We start from the raw sequence: 23,127 nt of genomic DNA, 5'->3' as shown, positions 1-23,127 counted from the left end.
AGGTTAAAATAAATGGTGGTGAGAATATGGTCCTTCCACCTAACTCCCTTTGCGTCACCTTGGTCACACTTACACAAATACATGACAAAGCAAACAACCGCCATATTCTTTTAAGAATCGTTAATAACATGAATAGCCTTAATCTAATGTAAATAAAGCCTTAAGGTAGCCATCTACTTAAGATAGCATCAAACAATTGTTTCTAATGCTAGAGAGTGCCTCTCACTGCACAACGTCTGTATTTGCAGAGTGATATACAGCAGAAGGTGTTTTTGGCCACTTGTAGGTTCTGGGCACATTTACATGTGTACATATAAATGTTTGTTTAATAAGTTTGTGATTATAACTGTTGAATACCAGATAACCCTTTTTGCCGCTACTCATATGATGTACATTGATTCATATGGTGTAAGTATAAGTAACAAACTAACTACTTAATCATGCATCTACATCTAAGTCTCTCTTACTGCTAATCACGTAATGTACACACTGTATTTTCTATGAGATGTACGTCGCTCTGGAGAAAAGCATCTGCTAAATAAATAAATGGAAATGTGGCATCAAGCATGCCCAAAAACCTTGCTCTTTGTGCTTTAACCAATTAAACACAGCAAAAACATGTCTCTGGCCCTAAGTGTATGATTAAACTGAAATACAATGCGGTATTTGCCCCATCAAGTGTGTCTCAACATTCCCAAACAACCTAGTATGGAGAACAAATTGATAAATATTATGAAAAATAATAAATAATGAATGAAAACATAACTTTAAAAGCAACCTAGAAATAATAATTTTTCTTCCATGTTTTTGTTGGTCTTGTCATTATCATGGATAAAAATACCCTTTACTTTGTTTTTTTAATTTTATCCTAACATTTTCACGGAAATGATTAAACCTTTTAAATGAAGGTACATTCATTATTAACTTCCTTATTACGTTCATGAGAAACCTGACCTAGTAACAAATGACGTTTTCTTATCGTCAGCGAGGATTGGTCTATTTTATAATTTGGCTCGTCATATAACCACAGTCCGATTTCCTACTCCTTACGTTGGAGAAAGATAATCAGTTCTTCGTAAGTCTGCTCTGAAAACCCAGACATGTCTCTGTTATTTTCTTTTGCACTGGTTGTACTGCCTTTCCTGCCTGGATTTGGTAAGTAACTATCTTAAAATACTTTTGTCTTAATTAAAAACGTTTAGAATATCATATTATCATGCAATTTTTATGTTAATGTAAGTTACACATCTTACTACTCTGTAACTTGTTTTATATCTGTACTGGTACAGATAGAAGATGTTTGCGTGGGTTTCATCCCACGGTCCAAAGTTCAGGTAAACTGCTGGTGACCCTGAATTCTAGGTGTGTGGCTACTCTGCAATGGACTGGAATATATCAGGGTGTCCCCCTCCCTAGCTTGTGCCCAGTAAATGTCTGGGATGTTGGCTCTGGACTGCTGTGTCCCTGATCAGGACAAGTGGATGATGGAAATAAATACATGTAATGCAGTTAATAAGCAGGCTTGCACCATGGCACGGTGCAGCAGGCTGTGGAATTTGACACACACATGGCTTTATTCCCAGCAGAGTTTGCATGTTCTCCATCAGGTGAATAGGAAACTCTTGCTGACAATGTATGTATGTGTGTGTGTGGTCAGCACTGGAGTAGGACTAACTTTCAGCCCTTGAGTGAGGTGCTGCAGACTAGCCCATAGTAGTACCTGCTTTTCACCTGAAAAATCTACATGTCATGCCAGCATACACCAATCAAAGAGGGTATTCCATATGAAAAATTAAATAATTATCATGCATAAGACAATAACAGAAATAAGCATCAACTATAAACTAACAATTTCTGAATAACCTGAAATTATTTATGGACTATTACCTTTGCAGTGACATCTTCTCATGCAAATCTTCATAAACAAAAACTGTACCACATTAAAACATAAGTAGTCATCTCAGTAGGTCCTTGGTCTCTGACAGTTTGTCACCTCATCACTGTCTAAGGAAATAATGTCTTTCTTTGTTGACATGATCATTAAGTGCTTTTGGGTGAGGTATCTCATAAACTTAAGAGTGGAAGATTAGTATCCAATGTACTGGAACACAGAAGAAAAAACTTGTCTTATATGAGAATAACTGATTTCAGTTTTTTTTAATACAAAATAAGAGGTACTTAATATATAATGTTAATTTGCATTTTGTACCACTCTGCACACCTAAAGTTGTCCTATTTACTACAGTCATACTATAACACTGTCACATGCGAAGGTAACACTGACACAAATATGTGTTACTGTGCATCCAAATGGGGACAAAATAGGTGATGTTCGTGAAAGTAGAGTGAATATATACATATATATGTGCATCATGCAAACAAAGAAAGAAAGAGGCGAAGTGAGATGAGGAAAACGGAGTGAAGGTACACGCTGAGTGTTTCATAAGGGAAACTGACTGAACTAACAGAAACATGACTTAGACTGGGCAGGGACACTGGACATGGGACTGACCGGTACAAGAGCACAGAGGACAGACGTTGATGGGACTGGCGCTCTGGACTAGAACACAGGCACACTGTGAACAGGAATTTACCATGTGAGTAGACACGGAATGAGAATCGCTATGAACTCGCCAGGAAATACAGTAAAGAGCCGATCGAGAATCCGCAATCACGTTTGTCTGTCACTCCTTCTGTAGTGCTGGTGTTTGGTGTTTATTGGGCTCAGGTGTGTTGATGTGGCTGAGTGGCTCCGGGGGACACACCCCCTACGTTCACCTGGAGTCTGGTTGTCAGGGATCCTGACAAATACTGTATCATTATACTGTGTAATACTTTGGCTTTCAACTACCAGTTTACCAATAAACTGACTCCTGTGCCTTTGTTGTATTGATTCATTGTACCGTTTCATATCAATAAACAGGCTGATTATCTGGAAAACTAGACTTCCAGTAATCCATTTAGAGTTGGGGCAAGTGTCATAGGGTCAAATGAGACTCACACTGACCACTTGTGTGGTATAATCTGTAAGAGAGCATACAAAAGTGGTTTGCCATTACCTTCTGTGTTGTCTTTGGACTGCAAACATTATTTTCACTAAAGTTGTAAATACTTGTCACTTTGTGACATCCCTCCAAAGGCCCATTTTGCGTGTGGAATATCGGTTTGACAAAAGCCACAGAGAATCTTGCTGTTTCACTGAGAGGAAATCTGGTATATTGAAGGGCCTCTTCGCTCCATCAACACTGGCCCATGAATCACCCCACAGAGAGCAAGCAATGTCACTGTCCTCCCTAACTTAGCCATTGATCCGAATGAGTCTGGTGTCCCTCACCCAAAAGGAGCTGCACTGCTGGCTGTCAGCTGGCTGACTTTAGCACTGCACTTTATTTCAGATGGTTGTTGTTGCTGTTAACCTGCTATAACCTGTAGCTGCTATATATACAGTTTAATGGCCTTAATGCTTTTGGAGGAGAGGTATTCTATTGAAAGAACATACATGCTGACGAGCGTGCATGTTATGTTCTGCTAAAAGGAGACATGGTAGTTACTGTTTCCCTTTATGCCAATAGACTTTACTAGACTTCTGAATTGGCTATTGCATCATTGCTGTGTATGCATATTCACAGTCTCAGAACACTGCTCTGAGATTTAAAATACCCCAATCAATAACACAACAATGTAAACATCTCTATCATTTTAAAAATGAAGGCAGTCATTCATTTTTGCCAACTGCTTTTCCTGGTCAGGGAGGTTGTGGTCTGGTCCAATTCAATGCTTCCATCGAGAGGGTGACCTCTCAATCAGTTCACACACTATGGGCAATTTTGCATCACCATTTCACCTCAGCTACATGTCTTTTGAATGTGAGAGGAAACCAGAGCACCCAATGGAAACCCATGCAGACATGGGGAGAACCTGCAAACTCCACACAGACAGAGTTGAATTCAGACCTATCTGCCGACAGCCCAAGTGCTGTGAGACAGTAGTGCTACCTGCTATGCCACTGTGAAAATTATGGCAGATGCCTTAAAAGTTGAATTTTTCACATTACATTTGTTCACTTTGCACACGTGACTTTGCTCCAAAGCAACATACATCTCAGAGAAATTTTACACAGAGTGAAAGGCAGTATTGTGTGGAATTTTATATTGAAACTCATACGAGAGTTACCTACATAGTACCATATACAGTGAAAGATTTTGAAGATATAAATATTTATAATATCCGAGTTGGAGACGCGTGTTTAGTTAGAGCCCACTCTCCTTAAACCTGGGCTAAACTGCGTGTAGAGCAGGTTTAAGATAAACATGCAAGAAGCGACCTCTTGTGGCAGTTCGGCGATGTCTAAGTGGCACCAAAACCGGAATTTCAGATGCCGTTCCACATTACTTGTTCCAGTTTAAACTTGTTTTACATTTAAATTTATTCTTTTAGCAAACGGTTTATTTTTTTTCAAAGTGAAATATATCTCAGAAAATACAGAAGCGCATTAAGCAAACAGATCGCGAGATCTGAATGCAGACATGTGATTCTTGAGTACAGCCAATTTCTCATGCATGCAAAGGTACCAGCAATGAAACCTGACCCACAGCGACCGGTCGCATAGCTAAGCCTTAGGCCAGTCAAGGGAGGAACAGAGCTGGGTAATTTGTCTCATCCCACCCACCGTATAAACCAGTATGTGTTCAACTTTAAACTGCAGCTGAGCTAATTCTAGCGCAGAAGCCCGACTAATAGCAGCACATGATTATCATGTGATGATACACGGCATGATACAAGTGAGAAACTAATTTTCTCTGAAACCTTAAAACATATGATTTGACATTCCCGATTCATGAGTGTCACAGTATCACTCTATTTTTACTCCTCCGACTTTTCCCTGCTTCATTTTTTATTTTGCTCTCTTGCATTTTTATTTCTCGTCTCTGTCTGTGTCTCCTTCTACAAAAATTGGATGTAAACGAACATTTGTTACTCTGTCTGTATTGAAGTGGTGTCCCGAAATGCCACATGGCGTAGATAGCTTTATAAAGTTATATGTTTTGTAATGAGCATCTCGAAATTGTTGCAGGAGGCGCATACTCATAGCATACACAGGCTATTTCGTTCAGACAGAGACATGAACGGGTATTTCGCTCAAAAACGTCGGTTAAATCCAAAACTTTTTAAATGAACGTTACGGTTAACATCAAGAGTGAATAAAACATCGTATTTTTCAAGTAAGCAACGACAAGATATTGCATAATAAATAAGTACAACTGAACGGAGCAGTTTCGAAAGAGCTATGTTATGTATCATGTATGTGTGCTTCTTTTACAGATGGCTTTTCGTGGCATACCCAAAGGGAATGTCGGTACAGCTCCGAGGACCTGAAAGACATTGAGTTTATCCACAGGTACATTTATAACAAATTAGAGCAGGTAAGATACAACAGCACTCTGAACAAGTTTATTGGGTACACGGAACTTGGAGTGAAACACGCAGAAAAATGGAATCAAGATGGAACTGCAGACCAAACTCACACCAACGTGGATGGGTACTGCAGGCCCAATGCTGAGCTGTACTTTAAGAACATACTTTGGCATACAGGTGAGCACTTCTGTACTTTGCAAAAATAAATCAGATATGAAACTGTCAACACCAGAAAAAATAATTATTGTCCCAGAATTATATTGGTAAACTTAAGTATTTTGCTAAATCCTAGTTATGGGCTTTTTTTTTTGTGGATTTCTTAATCTTTTTAATTTTCTGTTCCAGTTGAACCTTCTGTAGAGGTTTTATCTGTAAAATCTGGCAGTCAGAGACACTCCACTATGCTGGTGTGCAGTGCATATAACTTCTACCCGGAGGGAATCAAACTGACTTGGCTGAGAGATGGGAAGGAGGTGAAGACTGATGTGACTTCCACTGAAGAGCTCTATGATGGAGACTGGTACCATCAGATACACTCTTACCTAGAGCTCACACCCACATCTGGAGAGACCATCGCCTGCCAGGTGCAGCACAGCAGCCTTCCAAAGCCCAAGATCTACAACTGGGGTAATAATTTATATTAAACAGTTATATTGTATGATAATTTTAATTTTGTGTAATGCTGAGTTTAGGAATTTTGAGGGGGGCTTCATCTATTAGTCCCTTAGCCATTCATCCCAACAGTGTATTTCAACAAACAGACAAGACCGTGATGATGTTTTGTCAAACGAGTCAATTTATTCCATATTTAACACATCACCACTTAATCAGTGAAGACAGCATATGTTGTGCAAATAATAGAAAAAGCAGTGTTCAGTTATTTCCACCTGTAACCATACCAGAGCCTGTTAATGCATTTCAGTATTCAGCCATTTTTAGAGCATTCTTGTAATGTGTGTTACTGTTATATCATTCTGCCAATTAGTGGTTACAGCTTCAAATAATTATGGACTTTACTGAAAATTAACTTTTAGGTCTTTTTAATTAGGGATATAGTATATGACATGAAGTAGAAGTCCAAACTAAGTGAATTAGTCTTTAATTTTCAGATCCCTCAATGTCTGATGGAGACAGAAACAAGGTGATCATTGGGACTTCTGGACTGGTTTTGGGACTGATCCTCTCACTTGCTGGAGTGATTTACTACAAAAAGAAATCAACAGGTGAGAATTAAAATTATCACTGCGTTTTTCATCTTGCTATGATGTATTTAAATATTTGCAAGAAGTTTATGGAATACATGATAAGACTGAATATAGATGACTAGAGAACAGTCTTTCTTGAAAGCAGGCACTAAAATGTCATTCAGCATATGTACTACCTGTTATGCATTTTAGTAAACAGAGGTGTCATTCTTCATATGCATTTACAGTTTAATTTTTGATATTTATTGTACATATTTTATATTTTTCTTGTTTTACAGGTAGAATCCTGGTGCCAACAAGTTAAGGTATGTTGTAGCTTTTTTCTAAGGTGTTTTTTTTTTTTTTTTTTTTTTTTTTTTTTTTTTTTTTTTAGACTGTGACATTTATCCAAAACACTAACTTCATGCTGCATTTGTGTGTGTGTGTGTGTGTGTACAATTCACAACCAGAAAATACATTTAATCACATTATGTAGTATCTGCATATTTGTCTTAAAAAGTAACTTCTGTACTTATTTTTCATAGATATCCTCAAATGTCAAATGGAGAGCAGCTTTGTGGAACTGAGAGGACAGACTTTATCTTTCATTACAATTACTGTTACTTTTTGGCAGTTGGTTTCATTTTTTTTTTTTTTTTTTAAATTTTCAGCACAGGTGGAAATGTTGGAATTAATATGTAAAATAGGTGTAACAAGAAGGTGACTGGGTAGGATTGCTTTGTTTTCTAACAATTTTTATTCACATCGTGCGCCTGTTTTTTGAGAGATAAATTGAGGAACATTAGTTTTAGTAGGAACCACAAATGTCCATGTAATTCATATTAAATTTGTCTTCATGTTTTAATCTGAAAATTTGTTTTGATAAGAGTATTGTAAAATATCTGGGTTGTGTTTTGTCATACTTTTAAAGGAATCTTTTAACTTTTTAGGTTAATTTTTATGATATAATTATCAAGTAGCAATGCCATTACACTTATACTGCTGAACTGTATTAATTTTGTATTTTACAACCTTTACAACTAAATGCATAAGATACAGGGTCTTGGTAGTCATGGTAGTTTTCAGAATTGTTATAGAATGCTTAATTTTTCCTTTATTACACAGTTTAGCTCTGTCCAGTGAAATTGTCCACAGTCAGTTACCTAAAGAATGTGATCAGACTATGTGCGGCAGGGTTTTGGGTAATCCTTGAGAAAAAACAACATGAATCACTTTGACATCCCTGTTCTGACATTAGCAGTGTTTCCATTTCACTATCAGTTCTATTGATTAGTGTATGAAAATTGTTTAGTGAATCAGGACACAGTGTGTGTGGGGATATATGTTTGCTGTTGCTCCAAAGGACAATATAGAAGTTATGAACATAATAGTCTGAGAAAATATTATGAAGGAACTAGTTAGTAATAGATTGGTCAGGCAATGCTATTCTTATATGGAAGCATTTTCTATTGTAAAACACATGAATTAGCTTCAGAATACTCAAAATTCATCTTAGTAAGTCATGATATTTTTAATATACTGGAAATAATGCAAGAGGGGGGCGTGGTGGCGTTGGCTGGGTCCTGCTCTCTGGTGGGCCTGCGGTTCGCGTCCTGCTTGGGGTGCCTTGTGACGGACTGGCGTCTTGTCCTGGGTGTGTCCCCTCCCCCTCCAGAGCCTTATGCCCTAAGTGTGTGTGGAAATAATGCCCTGGGTAACATTATAAAACCTTACTGGGAATTTCAAAAACAGTAAAAAGTGAAATTTTACATGAGTAGAATGTAATAGCACCAGTAATAAGATGTAATAGGACACCTGTGTTCCTTGTATTTGTACCAGTTATAACCAACAAGTACCTTTTAAAAATCACTAATGAGCTTCCTGTATGGTTTTCACCCACAATCACTAATCTCCAGTTTTTGTTTCAGTGTTTTTCTTTATTTCACTTGTTCAACCTGATCATCTATTGAGTGGATCACAGGAATCTGTTCCCATTTGGAACTCAACTTATCGTTTGTTTTGTGGAGTCTTCTATTCCTGGTGAAATAAATTACAAAGAGCAAAGTTCCGTAAAGACTCTGACTTTTTTCCTGATGGTCTTTATTTCTTCTGCTGCTCTGGTAATAAAAGAGAAATGCTGGCAGATGTTGAGGCTACAATGAAGAATTATGAGGAGACTGAGATTTGATTTGAGTTGTAACAGATGTTTTCTTCAATTAACAAACAGTAAAATGCAGGTATCAGATTAATCCGATAGTGTTAAATCTTTGTGTTTCTGTTCCACTATCAATTTTACTGATTAGCACCATGGCACACTGAGCAGCACTGGTGTCTCAGAGTTCTTAGGATGTTTGGAGTTAGGTTCAAATCTATTTCAGACTGTATGGAATTTGCCTGTTCTCTCTGTGTCTTTGAAAGTTTTTCTCAAGTTTCCTTACACAATCGAAGACAGTTGCTAAAGTTAATTGGTGATGTTAATTTGCCCATTGGGTGTTAATGTGTGGCTGCCCTGTGATAGCCTGGTATCCTATCCAGGGTGCATCCCTCCTGGGTTTGTGTCCAGTGATGCTGCAGTAGGCTCTCTGCTACTGCAACCTTGAAAAGGACAAATTCATAACGAGACTGAGTTTTACAGAGAAGTAGAAGTAATTGTCCAGTAGAGATACATATTGTAAATCACAGGTTTATCTAGATGTAGAGTAATATTCACAGGGAAGTGGTGGTGCAGTGGGTTGGACCTGGTCCTGCTCTCTGGTGGGTCTGGGGTTTGAGTTCTGCTTGGGGTGCCTTGTGATGTGCTGGTGCCCTGTCCTGGGTGTGTCCCCTCCCCGTCCAGCCTTATGCCCTGTGTTGCCAGGTTAGGCTCCAGCTCCACATGACCCCATATGGGACAAGTGGTTCAGATGATGTGTGTCAGAGTAATATTCATCCAGTAGCACAGTTATGGCTATCTTCATGAGAGGCATAAATGAGTAGTAAAAGCTAAGCATAATGTAAAATATATTGTGTTGTATAAACATTATGTTTACAAACCTTACTTAAAGACACAATAAGCCTGACCTAGTCTCATTTGTAAACAACACAATAAAAAAATACTTTCTGAAAGAACTTAAGGATGAACAGGGTTTACACAGAGGCAACTAAAGAAGCACCACAAACTCAGTCATTGAGCATCCTGAAATCCAGCATCCAGAAATCTTGAACTAATTTTCTAGCCAAGGGATTTCATGGTTGAGTATGGTTTTTGTGTTGTATTTTTCAGTTATCTTTTATTCAGATTAAACATGCACAAGGGAGTGAAGTTGGTTGGACTGGACCTTGTGTACAGCCGTTTTATTATGCGAATGGGGTATAACATCTTACACTGTGTATGTTGAATGTATGAGTGAATTAATTATGAAAACAGATCAATAATTGAAATTTTTTCACAAAAAGTATGTTTACAACTTTTAGTACATTTGTGTTTAAATTATACAAGTTTATGCATCTATCCATCCTTACAAATGATTGTTGTTAGCTATAGGCTATCCAACAAAGCATAGTGCACAATTATTGGGTAAACCCTGGACAGTAGTCTGTTCCATCGCTGGGCATTCAAGCACACGCAGGCACGGTACAGGGAAAATACAAAGCCATCATACACATACACACACACAGGCTAAAGTCACTTGTCCCACGGGGGGGTCACGGCAAGCCGGAGCCTAACCTGGCAACACAGGGCGCAAGACTGGAGGGGGACACAGCCAGGACAGGACACCAGTTGGTCACAAGGCACCCCAAACAGAACATGAACCCCAGACCCACCAGGGAGCAGGACCTGGCCAAACCTGCTGCGCCACCGTGCCCCTCCTACAAAGTGAAATTTCAAAGCAACATTAAAATGACAAATTGAACTTACAGCATGACACAAGAGTTTAAAAATAAAGTTTATTTTTAGTTTTTTGCCATTTATTCTTCTGAGAAAAACAGTTGCAGACTTTGGAATAATATCAAACTAGGTAAATCATCACCTAAGTCTCAGTTTCTCATAAAATTCTGTTCAATGTTGCAGCCAGCTCATCAGTTCTATTTTGTTTTTGTGAATGTGTGTGTATTTATTGTTTTGTTTCTTTGTTTTCTATGCAATTTGCGTGCAATTTCCACCTCTCAGTGTTGATATTTCATGTATCACAAGGAAATAAGGCTTTTCACAATTTTACGCATTGGAATTGAAAAGGACCGTTTCTATTTAGTTATTTTTAAGTTAAAATAGCTTGCTGGAATGAAAAATTAACACAAGACAGTTAAGTCTATTTGATTTATCATCAAGGGTATAATAATTTTTGTAAGTTTTGTTTTGTCTTGTTCTATGTATCAACCATTACTGTTAAATTCCTGAGTTTATAACTAAATTTGTTCAAACTGTTCAGTCATGTACAGTACTGTGCAAAAGTCTTAGGCACTTAGATGTTTCACAGAAATATGTTTTAGCCGGTTATTTCATGTCTTCTGCATTAGTGTCAATGGAAAGAGCATATTTTAGATTTCCAAGATTTCCTTTTGCAAAAAAGTTACAGATTACAGTAAGGGTTTTATATGTCATTAATGAAAGAAAGTACACACACACATACACAGTCTGAAACCACTTGTCCTGAGCGGGGTCGCAGCGAACCGGAGCCCAACCCAGCAACACAGGGTGCAAGGCACCCCAAGCAGGATTCGATCCCCAGATCTGCCAGAGAGCAGGACCCGCCAAGCCCGCCGTGACCCTGCTCGGGAAAAGAAGTTGTCCACGATGAATGGTTACTAAGCTTTATAGGAAGTTTATTAATTAAGAGCATTATTTTTGGAAGCATTCTCACTTTACAGCTTTTTCTTCCAATGCCTAAAACTTTTGCAAAGTACTGTATTTTGTATTTATTGCATATTTGCATCATGGATCCCAGGAACAGGACAGAGGGAGGCCTTTACTTTTGTATGTCACATTTCAGCAGAGAAATTTTTATAAATAATATCAGGGATAACCAGACAATCAGAAACTCTCAGGGACCAAATCAATCTCTGTTGGGAGCAAAAAAGATGCAGACAACAAGAATGGGAAGAGCAAGTGAAAGAAGCAGACAGTGGATTTTTGGCTTTGCATTTTTTTTAAACGTCAATAACTATATGGTTATTGATAGTGGGTTTCTCATTATATTCATGTGTAGTAAAGGAATAAACACATCTCTGATAGATTTATTCTGACAGAGTCAGATATATTCAGACAGACAGATTAGAGACTGATAGACTGATTCAATTTATCACGGAATTGCACAAGGTACAGTTTTACATCACACTACAGTATACTGACCAATAAGAAATGAATGAAAGTAATTATTCTGCTGTTGTTAGGCAGAAAGTCTGTCAAAGCAGCTGTCCTAATTCCTGAAAGTTAATACACTACTTATTCCATTCTATGAGAACAGCATTTCATTTCATCAGAAGTATGACTATTGAGGGGGGCACGGTGGCGGAGTAGGTTGGACCGGATCCTGCTCTCCAGTGGGTCTGGGGTTCGAATCCCGCTTGGGGTGCCTTGCGACGGACTGGCATCCCGTCCTAGGTGTGTCCCCTCCCCCTCCAGCCTTGCGCCCTATGTTGCTGGGTTAGGCTCTGGTTCCCTGTGACCCCGTATGGGACAAGCGGTTCAGAAAGTGTGTGTGTGTGTGACTATTGACATCAATAGCATGAACACCAGGCCAACTGTTAGCATAGTAGTTTGAGCTGCTGCCTTTCACTCTGAATGTTGCTGATTTTAATCCCTCCTCTTTTGTAGTACCCTTGAGCAAAGTGCTTGTCCTAAATTGCTCCAGTATTACCCAGCTGTATAAATGGGCAAATGGTTGCCTAATATTGTAAGTTTCTTTGAAGAAAAATGTCTGCTGAATGTAATTATCCTGGCAATATCACACAGCCCGACACTTATACATACCTGTGTATGCAGCACATTAGGCTGATGTATTGCCTTACATGGGATTTAAACATTTACGACAGACTGTAAAATTCTTGCGCTTATACAGAATGTTTTTAAATATTTGGCTTCTGATAATCATTATTATTTAGAAACCACACTTCACACATTTTGGATTAAAGAATGTTCAGGCTCACCCATAGTGTGTGAGAGGTAGAGAGAGTGTGTTTCACTGATGTATGGCTGAGTGACCCATTGTAAGTAATGTATCTAGCAGTGTAAGTCATCTTGGTGAATAAGCTGTGTGGGCTGATAACACTACAAAGAGTCCATTGGAAGTCACTTTGGAGAAAAGCTTCTGCTAAACAAATAAATGTAAATAAAACCTTTAGGTACAGGGCCTCTATATGTGGAATTCCCTTTTATTTATTAGGCTTTTCAATACTTATTCCAACTGGTATTATCAAACGTCATGTTGCATCTAACTGAATTGTTATCCCCATTAACCATTTCATTTCATTCTTTTTTTTTCTGCACCGGGTATATGCTGCTATGTGAAGAACTGCAAGTCTTTAGCAAGTTCCTTCACATTTAAAAATACAACTAATCTCTATTATTCCTCTGTTAACTGCTTCACCAGAGAGACTGCATACTAATTCACTCATTTGTTCTGTATCAGTAATCAGTTGTCCTAATACGTTTGGGTCAGAGTTTATTCTGAAAACATAGTATACAAGGCAGGGTACAACCCTGCCATCTACATAAAAACTGATTATTTATTTAATTGAGATATTTATTAACCATGGCACTTTTTAAAATGACATTCATTTTAACTAGATTTAGGACATGAATAAATCACAGGTAGACTTAAAGTGGACAGAGGCTGATTAGTTGAAAATAAGGTAGATATTTGATGTGGTCTAACTTGATGTCCAGTTAATTAATGCTGAGGGAAGGCCATTGCTTCTCTCTTATGCACCGCCTGGCCCCCAAAATGGAGAGTGTCTAAATGACTGCAGTGACCAGGGCCAGTGCGAAAAGGGAAAGTGCATCTGTTTCCCAGGATTCAGTGGGCTCGACTGCAGCTCTGTCACCTGCCCATCCAACTGCTATGAACAGGGTGCCTGTGTGGATGGCCACTGCATGTGTGAGAGCAGTTTCACAGGACCAGACTGCTCCATCAAGTCCTGTCCCAATGACTGCACTAACAGGGAAGGTGTGTCCAGGGTACATGTCAGTGTGACACTGGATTTTCAGGGATCGACTGCGCTGATAAACCCTGTCCAGGTAACTGTAACAACAGAGGGTGAACAGAAAGGCACAAAAGAAGACTCAGCTGGACACTAAGACAGAACAGGATAATCAAAAGACATAGAGACAGATATGAAGTGAAAAGGTGTCTGGGGAAACTGAAAATGACAAAAACCCAAAGCACACTGAAATCTGAAACAAGGTACTGAACATTCAGCCTCTAAAATGAAGTTAGATTTCAACTCAGACACTGCAAAATGACACACAAATAGTCAGGCTTGCAAACAGCAGGTACTGAAAAACCAACCAGAAAAGTGGACTCATTGAAGAAATGAGGAGAAGCCAAATGTCACCCCAAGAAAATGATTATCATGAGAATTCCCATCACCGCAAACAGCAGAAGAATTGTTCAAGGGTGTAACAGTGGTTGAGGAATGGTTGAAGAGTGATTGACATTCTCCTAAAATAACCTGAAGATAAAAGACAAAAAGAGGTCACAAAAGTACATTTCAATCTTGATGTCAAACAGGACACTAAAGAATATATGAGTATGAAGCCTGCTGCAAAATTCAGAGTAGAAGGCAAGCAGGCCTCAAAAAACAAGACCCAAAATCACAGAAAGCCATTACCTATTTATCAAGACACTTGTCTATGTATGCGGGTAATTGAGTAACTTTTACTGGTGAAATTTGAGGTAAGTACATTGCTCAGTGTATCTACGAAAGGAAGTAGAATTTGAACATAGGTCCTTGAAGTCCAAAGCAACAGCTCTAACAACTAACTGCTCCACCAGACCAAAAGCAGTGACAAAGCACATTATTTCCAAAACAAGATCAGGAACAACCAAGCAGTAAAAAATCCCCTGGAACCCTTTCAACCCTAGTGGTGAGCAAGACATAGGCAGGAACAACAGAGATGGGGAAGAGAAAGTGAAAGATGCGAAGAGGCACCTTGACAAAAATAATGATCACTGGAAGTAAGATTAAGCTTTACAGTATCTTAGTTTCCCAAGTTACCTCTTAGTGTAAGAATTTCACTGCATGCTGCATTGGCGTTGTGTGCTATCAAACAAACATTAGGTAAACAACAGGCTGTGTTCAACTGATTTTCACCGGGGAGTCTCCCTTTATTATACAAGTAATGTATACAGACCAATAGGAAATTAGGGAAACCAGTAATTACACTGTGATGACATTATAGCAACTTAGTTTGCTCTTGGTGGATGAGACAAAGGTAGATATGTTTGGCGAAACCAAAAACTGCCATTGAATAAAAAACACTCTATACCCACTGTGTAGCATGACTGTGGAAACATTATGGCTTGCCAACCATGTCCAAAGGCTGAAACTGAAAAGAAAGTGACACCTGGGACAAACCAGTGACCCAAACCGCTCAAACAAATCCACACAAAATGGATAAAAGGAAGAAATGGAGGTTATGGAATGGCTAAGTCTTAGACAATTGCAAGACATCTAAAGACGTGTTTTCTATCAAAGGGTGTAACACCAGCTGTTGAAGCCAGTGGGTGTACTTATTTTTTCCACAGCAGGCAATTACATTTCTGACTTTTTTTGTACAACTGTACTCAATAATCATGTCTGTATCCAAAACTTTCCTTCACTTGATGTAATACACTCTTTGTATTGTTCTGAGATGTACATTGCTTTGGAGAAAAGTATCTGTTAAATTTATAAATCTTATTATCAATGTGAATGCAAGTGTAAATAAATGATTGAAAGAAGAATTTATAGTCTGAGATACTTTTGATTGTTGGCATCAGCATGGACAATAGAGATGAAGGTTTCATTCACTCATTCCTTCACTCGGCTTTGTTAACCACTTGTCCTGGTTAGGGTCACAACAATCTGGGGTCTGTCCTTGAATCACTTGGGGCTGAGGGGGGCCCACTTTGAAAAGGACACCAGTCCATCATGGGGTAGCCACACAATCACACACAGTTACATGCCAGGGGCAGCATAGGGTGTCTGATACACCTTAACTGTATTTCTTTAGACGGTGGGAGGAAACTGGAGCACCTGAGGAAACCCACATAGACACAGAGCAAACACAGAGCAAACAGAGGAACTGCACACAGACTCGGTTGTATCAGTACAACTTGTTGTGTCACCCTGCTGCCTAACTTCAATAACTTCAAATGAACCACAAATTTTGGAACTTGGAGGAAACCCATATAGACACAGAGCAACCATAGGAACTCCACACAGACTCAGTTGTGAGGTATCAGTACAATTTTTGCTGTCACCTTGCTGCCTGTCAAGATTTTGTTGTTCAGTAACTTCAATAACTTCAGATGAACCACAATTTTTGGAACTTCTTGGAGAGAATTTTGCGATCACAACTAGGGGATAATGGTTTAGGACTGTAACATTCCTAATTGAAATTGCCAAATATGAGCACTATGTTAATAGGCATGCTGTTGAGAACTTCAAACTTCATTGGTGTCCGAATGTGTTGCTGGTTTACAGGGGGTCTAATCTTAGAGCTCTAAGATCTGTCTGACAGTGACCCAGGCATCACCCTGTGGAGGAGTTGGAGAACTAGCATCACTGGGTGTGATGTGAACCCATGCACCACCACTACCTGCCACTCACTGCAGCAGTTAACTAGCTGTAATAAAGTAGCAATACAGCAATACAATAACTAGTTTTCCAGGAAATGCTTGCTGCTATCTGGTCTTGATGTCCAAAATTAACAGCTTTCTAGGTAAATATCAAATCAGTGAGACTGCTGAGTAAAGCAAGTTTATAGAATGTGACTAGATTTACCTGATGATTCTCTCCAAAGCAATTTACAGTGTTAATCTACCTACAGTTACTTACCCATTTATACAGCTGTATCATTTTTACTGGAGCAATTTAGGGTAAGTACACTGCTCAAGGGTACTACAGCCAGAGGTGAGACTCAGACCCATAACCTGTGGGTCCAAAGGGAGGAATGCTAACCACTACACTACAAAGCTCATAAACAGATGGTCATGTTTTACAACATTTCTATTTATTTGGTGGGGAGTGGGGCATGGCGGTGCAGTATGTTGGATCGGGTCCTGCTCTCCTGTGGGTCTGGGGTTCGAATCCAGCTTGGGGTGTCTTGCGATGGACTGGTGTCTCATCCTGGGTGTGTCCCCTCCCCCTCCAGCCCTACGCCCTGTGTAGCCAGGTTAGGCTCCAGTACCCCATATGGGACAAGTGGTTCAGACAATGTATTTATTTGGTTAATGTTATATTTTTATCAGAAAAACCGGTTTAATCTATTGCAAGGAGTTATAGGTATAGACTTCACAACCTTATGGAGGTAATGCGTTCCTGAAAAACACTTCATAAATCAAAGACGTAATCCCCTCATTAGTTTCAATGACAAAAGATTTGTTCCTGAGCCCCAACTGTGTCAGCTTTTCCCCAGCTGTATCGGTTGAATCAGCTATGTAGCAAATAGTAAACTGCCTACATCAAGAACTTGCTATGATGGTGCCCTGCTCTCCATAGTTCTACATATGAGATCTTCCTTTCAAGTACTTGCTCCGCCTAGACCACACTCCTTCTGCTGCATTTCTTGCCAACTGCTCTTCCTTCATTGCTGTGTGCATCTCCTCGTGTATCAGCTTGTAACTCTTCTTCCACTAGACCTATACCACCACTACCTGCCACTCATTGTAGCAGTTAGCTGGCTGTAATAAAGCAGAAAAAACAACAATACAATAATTAGTTTTCCAGGGAGTTCTTACCGCTATTTGGTTTTGATGTCCTAAATTAACAAAGCTGGTTTAATCTACTGAAAGGTGGTATAGGTATAATCTTCACCACCTCATGGAGGTAATGTGTTCCTGAAAAACCCTTCATAAATCAAAGACCTAATCACCTCATTAGTCTCAATGATAAAAGACATGTTCCTAAACTGTGTTTTCCCCAACTGTATAGGTTGATTCACCTAGGTAGCAAATGGTAAACTGCTTGGATCAAGAACTTTCCATAATGGGGCTCTGTTCTTCATAGTTCTACACGAGACCTTCCTTTCAAGTACTTGCTCCACCTAGACCACACTCCAAGGAGTTGTTGCATTTCTAATTATTTGACCTTTCTCCATTGCTGTGTGCACCAGCTTGTACCGCTCTTTTCCCTGGACCTCGTTATATCATCATGATGGAACACTGCCCAGACCAACCTTTCCAGCTTCCACTGCCTCCACCAGCACACTGCTGTAGCCAGGACTCTGCTTGCCCCACTGTGAACAACACACTGAACTTCTTCCTTTCCTCACCTCAGTGTCTGCTCCAGCAGTCCTAGGATCTCTTGAGCCCCTGTATAGCAGAACTTCCCTTGCCAGCACTACCCTAAACTGCTCTAGGCTCCTAAAGGTTAACTTTAACTTGTCACTTTGCCTGTCCGATGTAATGCCGCCATTCTCCTAAAACAGAGTGATGGCAGAGGACAGGAAGAAGCCACAAAATTATACTCCAAACACGATGGTAAGCAAGAGGATAAAGCACATGTTAAACCTGGTGTAAAAATGAATGCAAACATTAAAAAAACAAATAAACCCATCCAGAACCAGACAAAGTCATTTATCAAAATGAAGTCAAAGTTCATACTATGCTAAATGAAATAAATACAGCCTCGAAACAAAAATGACAGCACAGCAGACATTCAGTACAACTGAGCCAAAGGAAACTACAGACCAGATTACTTTAAATACAAAAATGAAACCAAAAGTTTAAATAGTAATATAATAATAATGTAGTTGTCCTCTTTTAGTAATTACTGTACTGTCCTGCACTGTTTGCACAGGTTTTGCACACATGTACTTTATGTAGTCCTGTGTAAGTAGGTCTGTGTTGTTTTAAGTAGCACCAATGTCCTGGAGGATCATTGTTTTGTTTCACTGTACGAGCTATATATGGTTCAAGTGACAATAAAGCCTTTCTTGACTTGACTGAGTACAGGCCAGGATCTGGTGTTAGAAGAACTGCTGTTATTCATTCACAGGGAACTGTTGTCCAACCTAGAGATCCCCAGAGACACATAACTGCCATTAAGAACAGTCAAGGATTTGGTGTTAGTAACACTGAACTTACACATTTAAATGGAACTATTCACAAACTTTTGAAACATCATTGTGATATGTCTGTGAAGATTCTCAATCATCCAGGTCATGGCATATCTAAAAAAAACAAAGCTAAAACAAAAGCAACTGGATTTACATGAGTTTTCTTGAAAACATTTCACCACTCAGCCAAGTAGCTTTTCCAGTTCTAAAAGGCTGGCGGGGAGTTTTTGGTTTTAAACTTGGAACATCTATGGGTGGAGCCCATTTGAGATTCACATGATTGGGGTCTGTTAACAACCCAATAAACACCTGCCAATTGGAGGATGTTATTGAAATTAACCTTGGTGGTACCCTGTTTTTCTACAATTAGCAGTACTTAACAACCCATTAACGGCCAGAACCACCAGACCCAAGGTGTAAATGGGTGGGAAACTTTTTGGGGATAGATGCTAAAACTGTATTATATATGGTTGATAAATTGTGTCTCAGTCCACCTCCCCTGTTCAGTGAGGGGTTTTCCAATTTTACATAGATGGCTTCCTTCACTCCTCTTTCAAACCATCTGTCTTCTCTGGCTAAAATGTGTATGTTGTTATCCTCAAAAGAATGTCCCTTGCCCTTCAGGTGTAGGTGGACTGCTGAGTCCTGACCTGAAGAACTAGCTCTCCTGTGTTGACCCATGCGTTTATGAAGGGGTTGTTTTGTTTCGCCAATATGCAGGTCTGTGCATTCCTCAGTGCACTGAACTGCATAAACTACATTGCACTGCTTTTGCCTAGGTGTTTTGTCCTTGGGGTGAACAAGTTTCTACCTCAGAGTGTTGCTGGGCTTGAAGTGCACAGGGATATGGTGTTTATTGAAAATCCTCCTGAATTTTTCCAATATTCCAGGGGCATTCTTCCCAGTCATGTGAGTCTCAAATGGGCTCCACCCATAGATGTTCCAAGTTTAAAACCAAGAACTCCCACCAGTCTTTTAGAACTGAAGAAGTCACTTGGATGAGTGGTGAAAGATTTTCAAGAAAACTCATGTAAATCCAGTTGCTTTTGTTTTAGCTTTGTTTTTAGATATCATTGTGATAATAAATACATGAAACAATGAACATTAGCAAAAGACATTGTTCTACAGCCAAGATCAGGAACAACCAGAGCACCAAAAATCCCCTGGAACCTTTTGAAACCCTGTGGATAGTAAGAAATTCCCATCTAAGAAGAGAGATGGGGAAGAGAAAGTGAAAGAAGCAGACAGGCTTCTTGACTTTACAGCGATTAGTGGGAATGAATAGCTTGGCTTAAATGTAAGAAGTTCATACTGTCAGCATTTCATGACATAGTGGATTGGAATTATAGGATGTGAAATCAGATATAAGCTTTACAGTAACTTTAATGTTTCAGCTGATTTGGATCAGGAAAACTTCATCTTTCTTCGCTGCTATTCTGACCAATGAGAAATTGGGGAAGTTGATGATAACACTGTTGTCAAGTAGAAGGTCTCACAGTATTTAGGTGGAATATAATTTCATATATTAAATGATACTGAGAAGTTTACAAACTGTAACTACAGCATTCACACCCTGAGATGTGCTGCCACAGCACGAAACATTTCAAATCTTGTATTTTATTGTCTTCTTCTAAACATATTTTACTTTTTGTTTTGTAAGAAGTTTTATTAGTACATTTTACAAACCACACTTAGCCCATTGCAGCACACACACACACACACACACTCACACTCATATCCACTCACTGACTGTAACTGCTGATACAGATTAGGATGGTGGTGGTCCATAGGATGCAAGATCTAGGAGCAGACACCTTGTATGTGAAGACAGAGAATCACAGGCCATTTCAGCACAGTAAATACAAATAGACATAGCATATACAGTATATAGATATCTACAATTGTTAGCTGATTAGTTGGAAAGTTTTTTTATTTAAGAAAATTAAGAATAAACTTTCTGAAGTTTTTTGACTCTAGAGTGGAAGGATTAGGTATTTTTCTCAAAAACATTCTTATTGTTTCTCAAACTAAATGAAAATAAGTAACCTGTACATGTTTATGGTAATATAAGTGCAAAACTACAATTTTTCCAGTATATACTCAGGACACACATGATTCTGGAAGGTAAAGAAAAACAAGCAATGAAATAGATCACATCAAAGAACTTCTCAGTTTTAAAAAGCAGACTTGAAAATGTCCAGAGTTTATTAAAAGTGTCTAGGACCACCTATAGAACACCCTGCTCCTGCCTGACAACTTTACTAGCTGTAGTCACAGTACAGTAGTTACAGTAGTCCAGCGAGTTCATTAAAAGTCTCTCTTGCCACCTATAGAACAGCTGGCGGTGCCCAAGGAGAGCTTTGCGAATCATTGCCACCAGTGGTGAAGTTTTTGAAGATATTGACTTTTTACATACTTTTTTTTTTGTTGTAATTTAAGAGGTTTGACATGAATGAATCAAAGCACAGTAATCCATTAAGAAAAAACTGAAATGGGGAGGCCAAATATTTAAGACAGACATGAGCTGAAGGTCGATGGGGTCTTTAACCTGGTCTCATTTGGCACTTTAAGGTATGAAGCCAAAGACAGGTTTGTGTGTCTCTAGGGCCACAGACCAGCAGATATAGAGCAGTGTTCTGTTCATGTCATGATCCCTGGGAGCAGAGACTGTCCCTCCTCCACCAAGGGACTGTTCACACTTTGTCACCGTTCACTCTGAACACTCCTTATACGTAGGGATCGTCTTCTTTGCTTTTAGACATTTAGTGTGCACCTGTTCACATTCATGTCTTGTTTTTGTCTTGAGGGTAAAGTCAGTATCAGTGTGTTTTCTTACACCCAAGCCCCCTATTAGTCCTGTTCCTGCATGACGTCTTTACTGGCTGTAGTCACAGTACAGTAGTTACAGTAGTGAGGACAAGTCAGCACCGGGGCCTCGACTCCTGGCTGGATACAGGGATGCTGAGGAAGGATCTGATTTTGTCCGTTTAAAAACACAGATTTACAGTATATTTCTTTGTATTTTCTACTGACTGAATCTATAGTCCATACATACATTCCATAGATCACAGCAAGTTTTGTCACTGAAGTGCTTTAAACATTAAACGTGCAGTAATTCTAAACAAGCCAACATTACAGCTCATAAGAGATAGATTCTTCTGCATGATGAAGTAGTGGCTAAGTTTTTTTTTTCAAAACAGAAAGGAATTCAAAAGGTATGACAAATACATTTAAATAAGTCAATTTTTAACTATTACATTTAGACTAATATCAACACAACTCAGTTGTACCATCAGTCATTCTTATCTGGAAAAATTCTCCTGCAAAACAAGTCTGACCGAGCCTGTACAAAACAAGTCCCCAATTTCCAAGCAATAATGAGGACACATTTTAGCCAATAAGAAAAAAGAAGCTAAAAACGTCATTGGTTGCTAGGTAAATAGATTTCCTTTTTCAATTTGTATTAAGAAGTCCAAGTCAAGTTCTTGTTTGCTATTTTGCGCCATCTACACGTTTTTTTTTCTCCAGACAGAACAAAATACTTTTCCAGTGACCTTCACAAAGAATGAATGATACCTTTTTGATCCCAGCCGGAAATTCACTTTGGTTGCAGCATATATTATATCCTTAGTTTTTCCAAAATCACCCAAAAACATGATTAATAACAAAAAAAAGTGTAACACATAAAATTTTTTTCTAGTTTCACTTTTTCATGGTACATTTGTCATAAAAATAAGAACAAATTATTTTCTTTTTATTATAATGTAACTTCTTTTTTCTCTACATGATAAATTCATAAATTAAAGATTTGTTATTATATAGTTGCTTTTTAGTGGGTGGTGTGCTATTCACTAAAATTTCATTCATATTGAATTCATCTTAAAAAGCTCCGTAAAGCTGGCCCTGCTACAAACAGTACAAATGAAGAAAATATCATGATTCGTTTGTGCTACGTTTGTGCTGTTTTGTGCCGTAAAAATTAGAATTTGTGCCTTTGCTCTTTTTGAGATACCCATATTAGAATTTATTTTTTTCCCGGAAGTGATGTCACTCAACCCCCCTACAATGCTGGAGACACTCGAATTTGAGCTGTTTAGTTTGTGCTTCATTTGTGATGATTTGTGCCGTTTAAACCGCGGTTCTATATCCTTTGGTTCTGGAGATATTAAAGGTTGTTTTCAAGGCACATGACATCACCAGCCCCCCTACAATGCCACAGACACTCGGAATCAGGCTCATTCCTTTGTGCAAAATATGGATATTATGGCTTCCAGTCTGTATAATACT

At 38.9% G+C, this 23,127-nt stretch overlaps 1 protein-coding gene across 1 annotated transcript; it reads left to right on the top strand.

Annotated features, from left to right (window-relative positions):
• Positions 1–1,060: 1,060 nt before the first annotated feature.
• Positions 1,061–8,190, top strand: LOC108930864 (H-2 class II histocompatibility antigen, E-S beta chain-like). The gene is made up of 6 exons (XM_029245914.1): positions 1,061–1,155; positions 5,323–5,592; positions 5,761–6,042; positions 6,525–6,638; positions 6,899–6,925; positions 7,145–8,190. The coding sequence occupies exons 1-5, from the start codon at positions 1,101–1,103 to the stop codon at positions 6,922–6,924; spliced, it is 747 nt and encodes a 248-aa protein (XP_029101747.1). The 5' UTR covers positions 1,061–1,100; the 3' UTR covers position 6,925; positions 7,145–8,190.
• Positions 8,191–23,127: the final 14,937 nt, after the last annotated feature.

Source organism: Scleropages formosus, chromosome 18 (assembly GCF_900964775.1).
Source record: "Scleropages formosus chromosome 18, fSclFor1.1, whole genome shotgun sequence".
In the NCBI taxonomy this organism is placed as follows: domain Eukaryota; kingdom Metazoa; phylum Chordata; class Actinopteri; order Osteoglossiformes; family Osteoglossidae; genus Scleropages; species Scleropages formosus.
The sequence above is the reverse complement of the archived record's forward strand: the minus strand, read 5'-3'. Positions and strand labels throughout refer to the sequence as shown.

Coding starts and splice junctions, on each gene's coding strand:
- LOC108930864 (XM_029245914.1), top strand. CDS start 1,101: ATGTCTCTGTTATTTTCTTTTGCACTGGTTGTACTGCCTTTCCTGCCT. Junction 6,043..6,524: donor GCCCAAGATCTACAACTGGG/GTAATAATTTAT, acceptor TTTAATTTTCAG/ATCCCTCAATGTCTGATGGA. Junction 6,639..6,898: donor CTACAAAAAGAAATCAACAG/GTGAGAATTAAA, acceptor CTTGTTTTACAG/GTAGAATCCTGGTGCCAACA.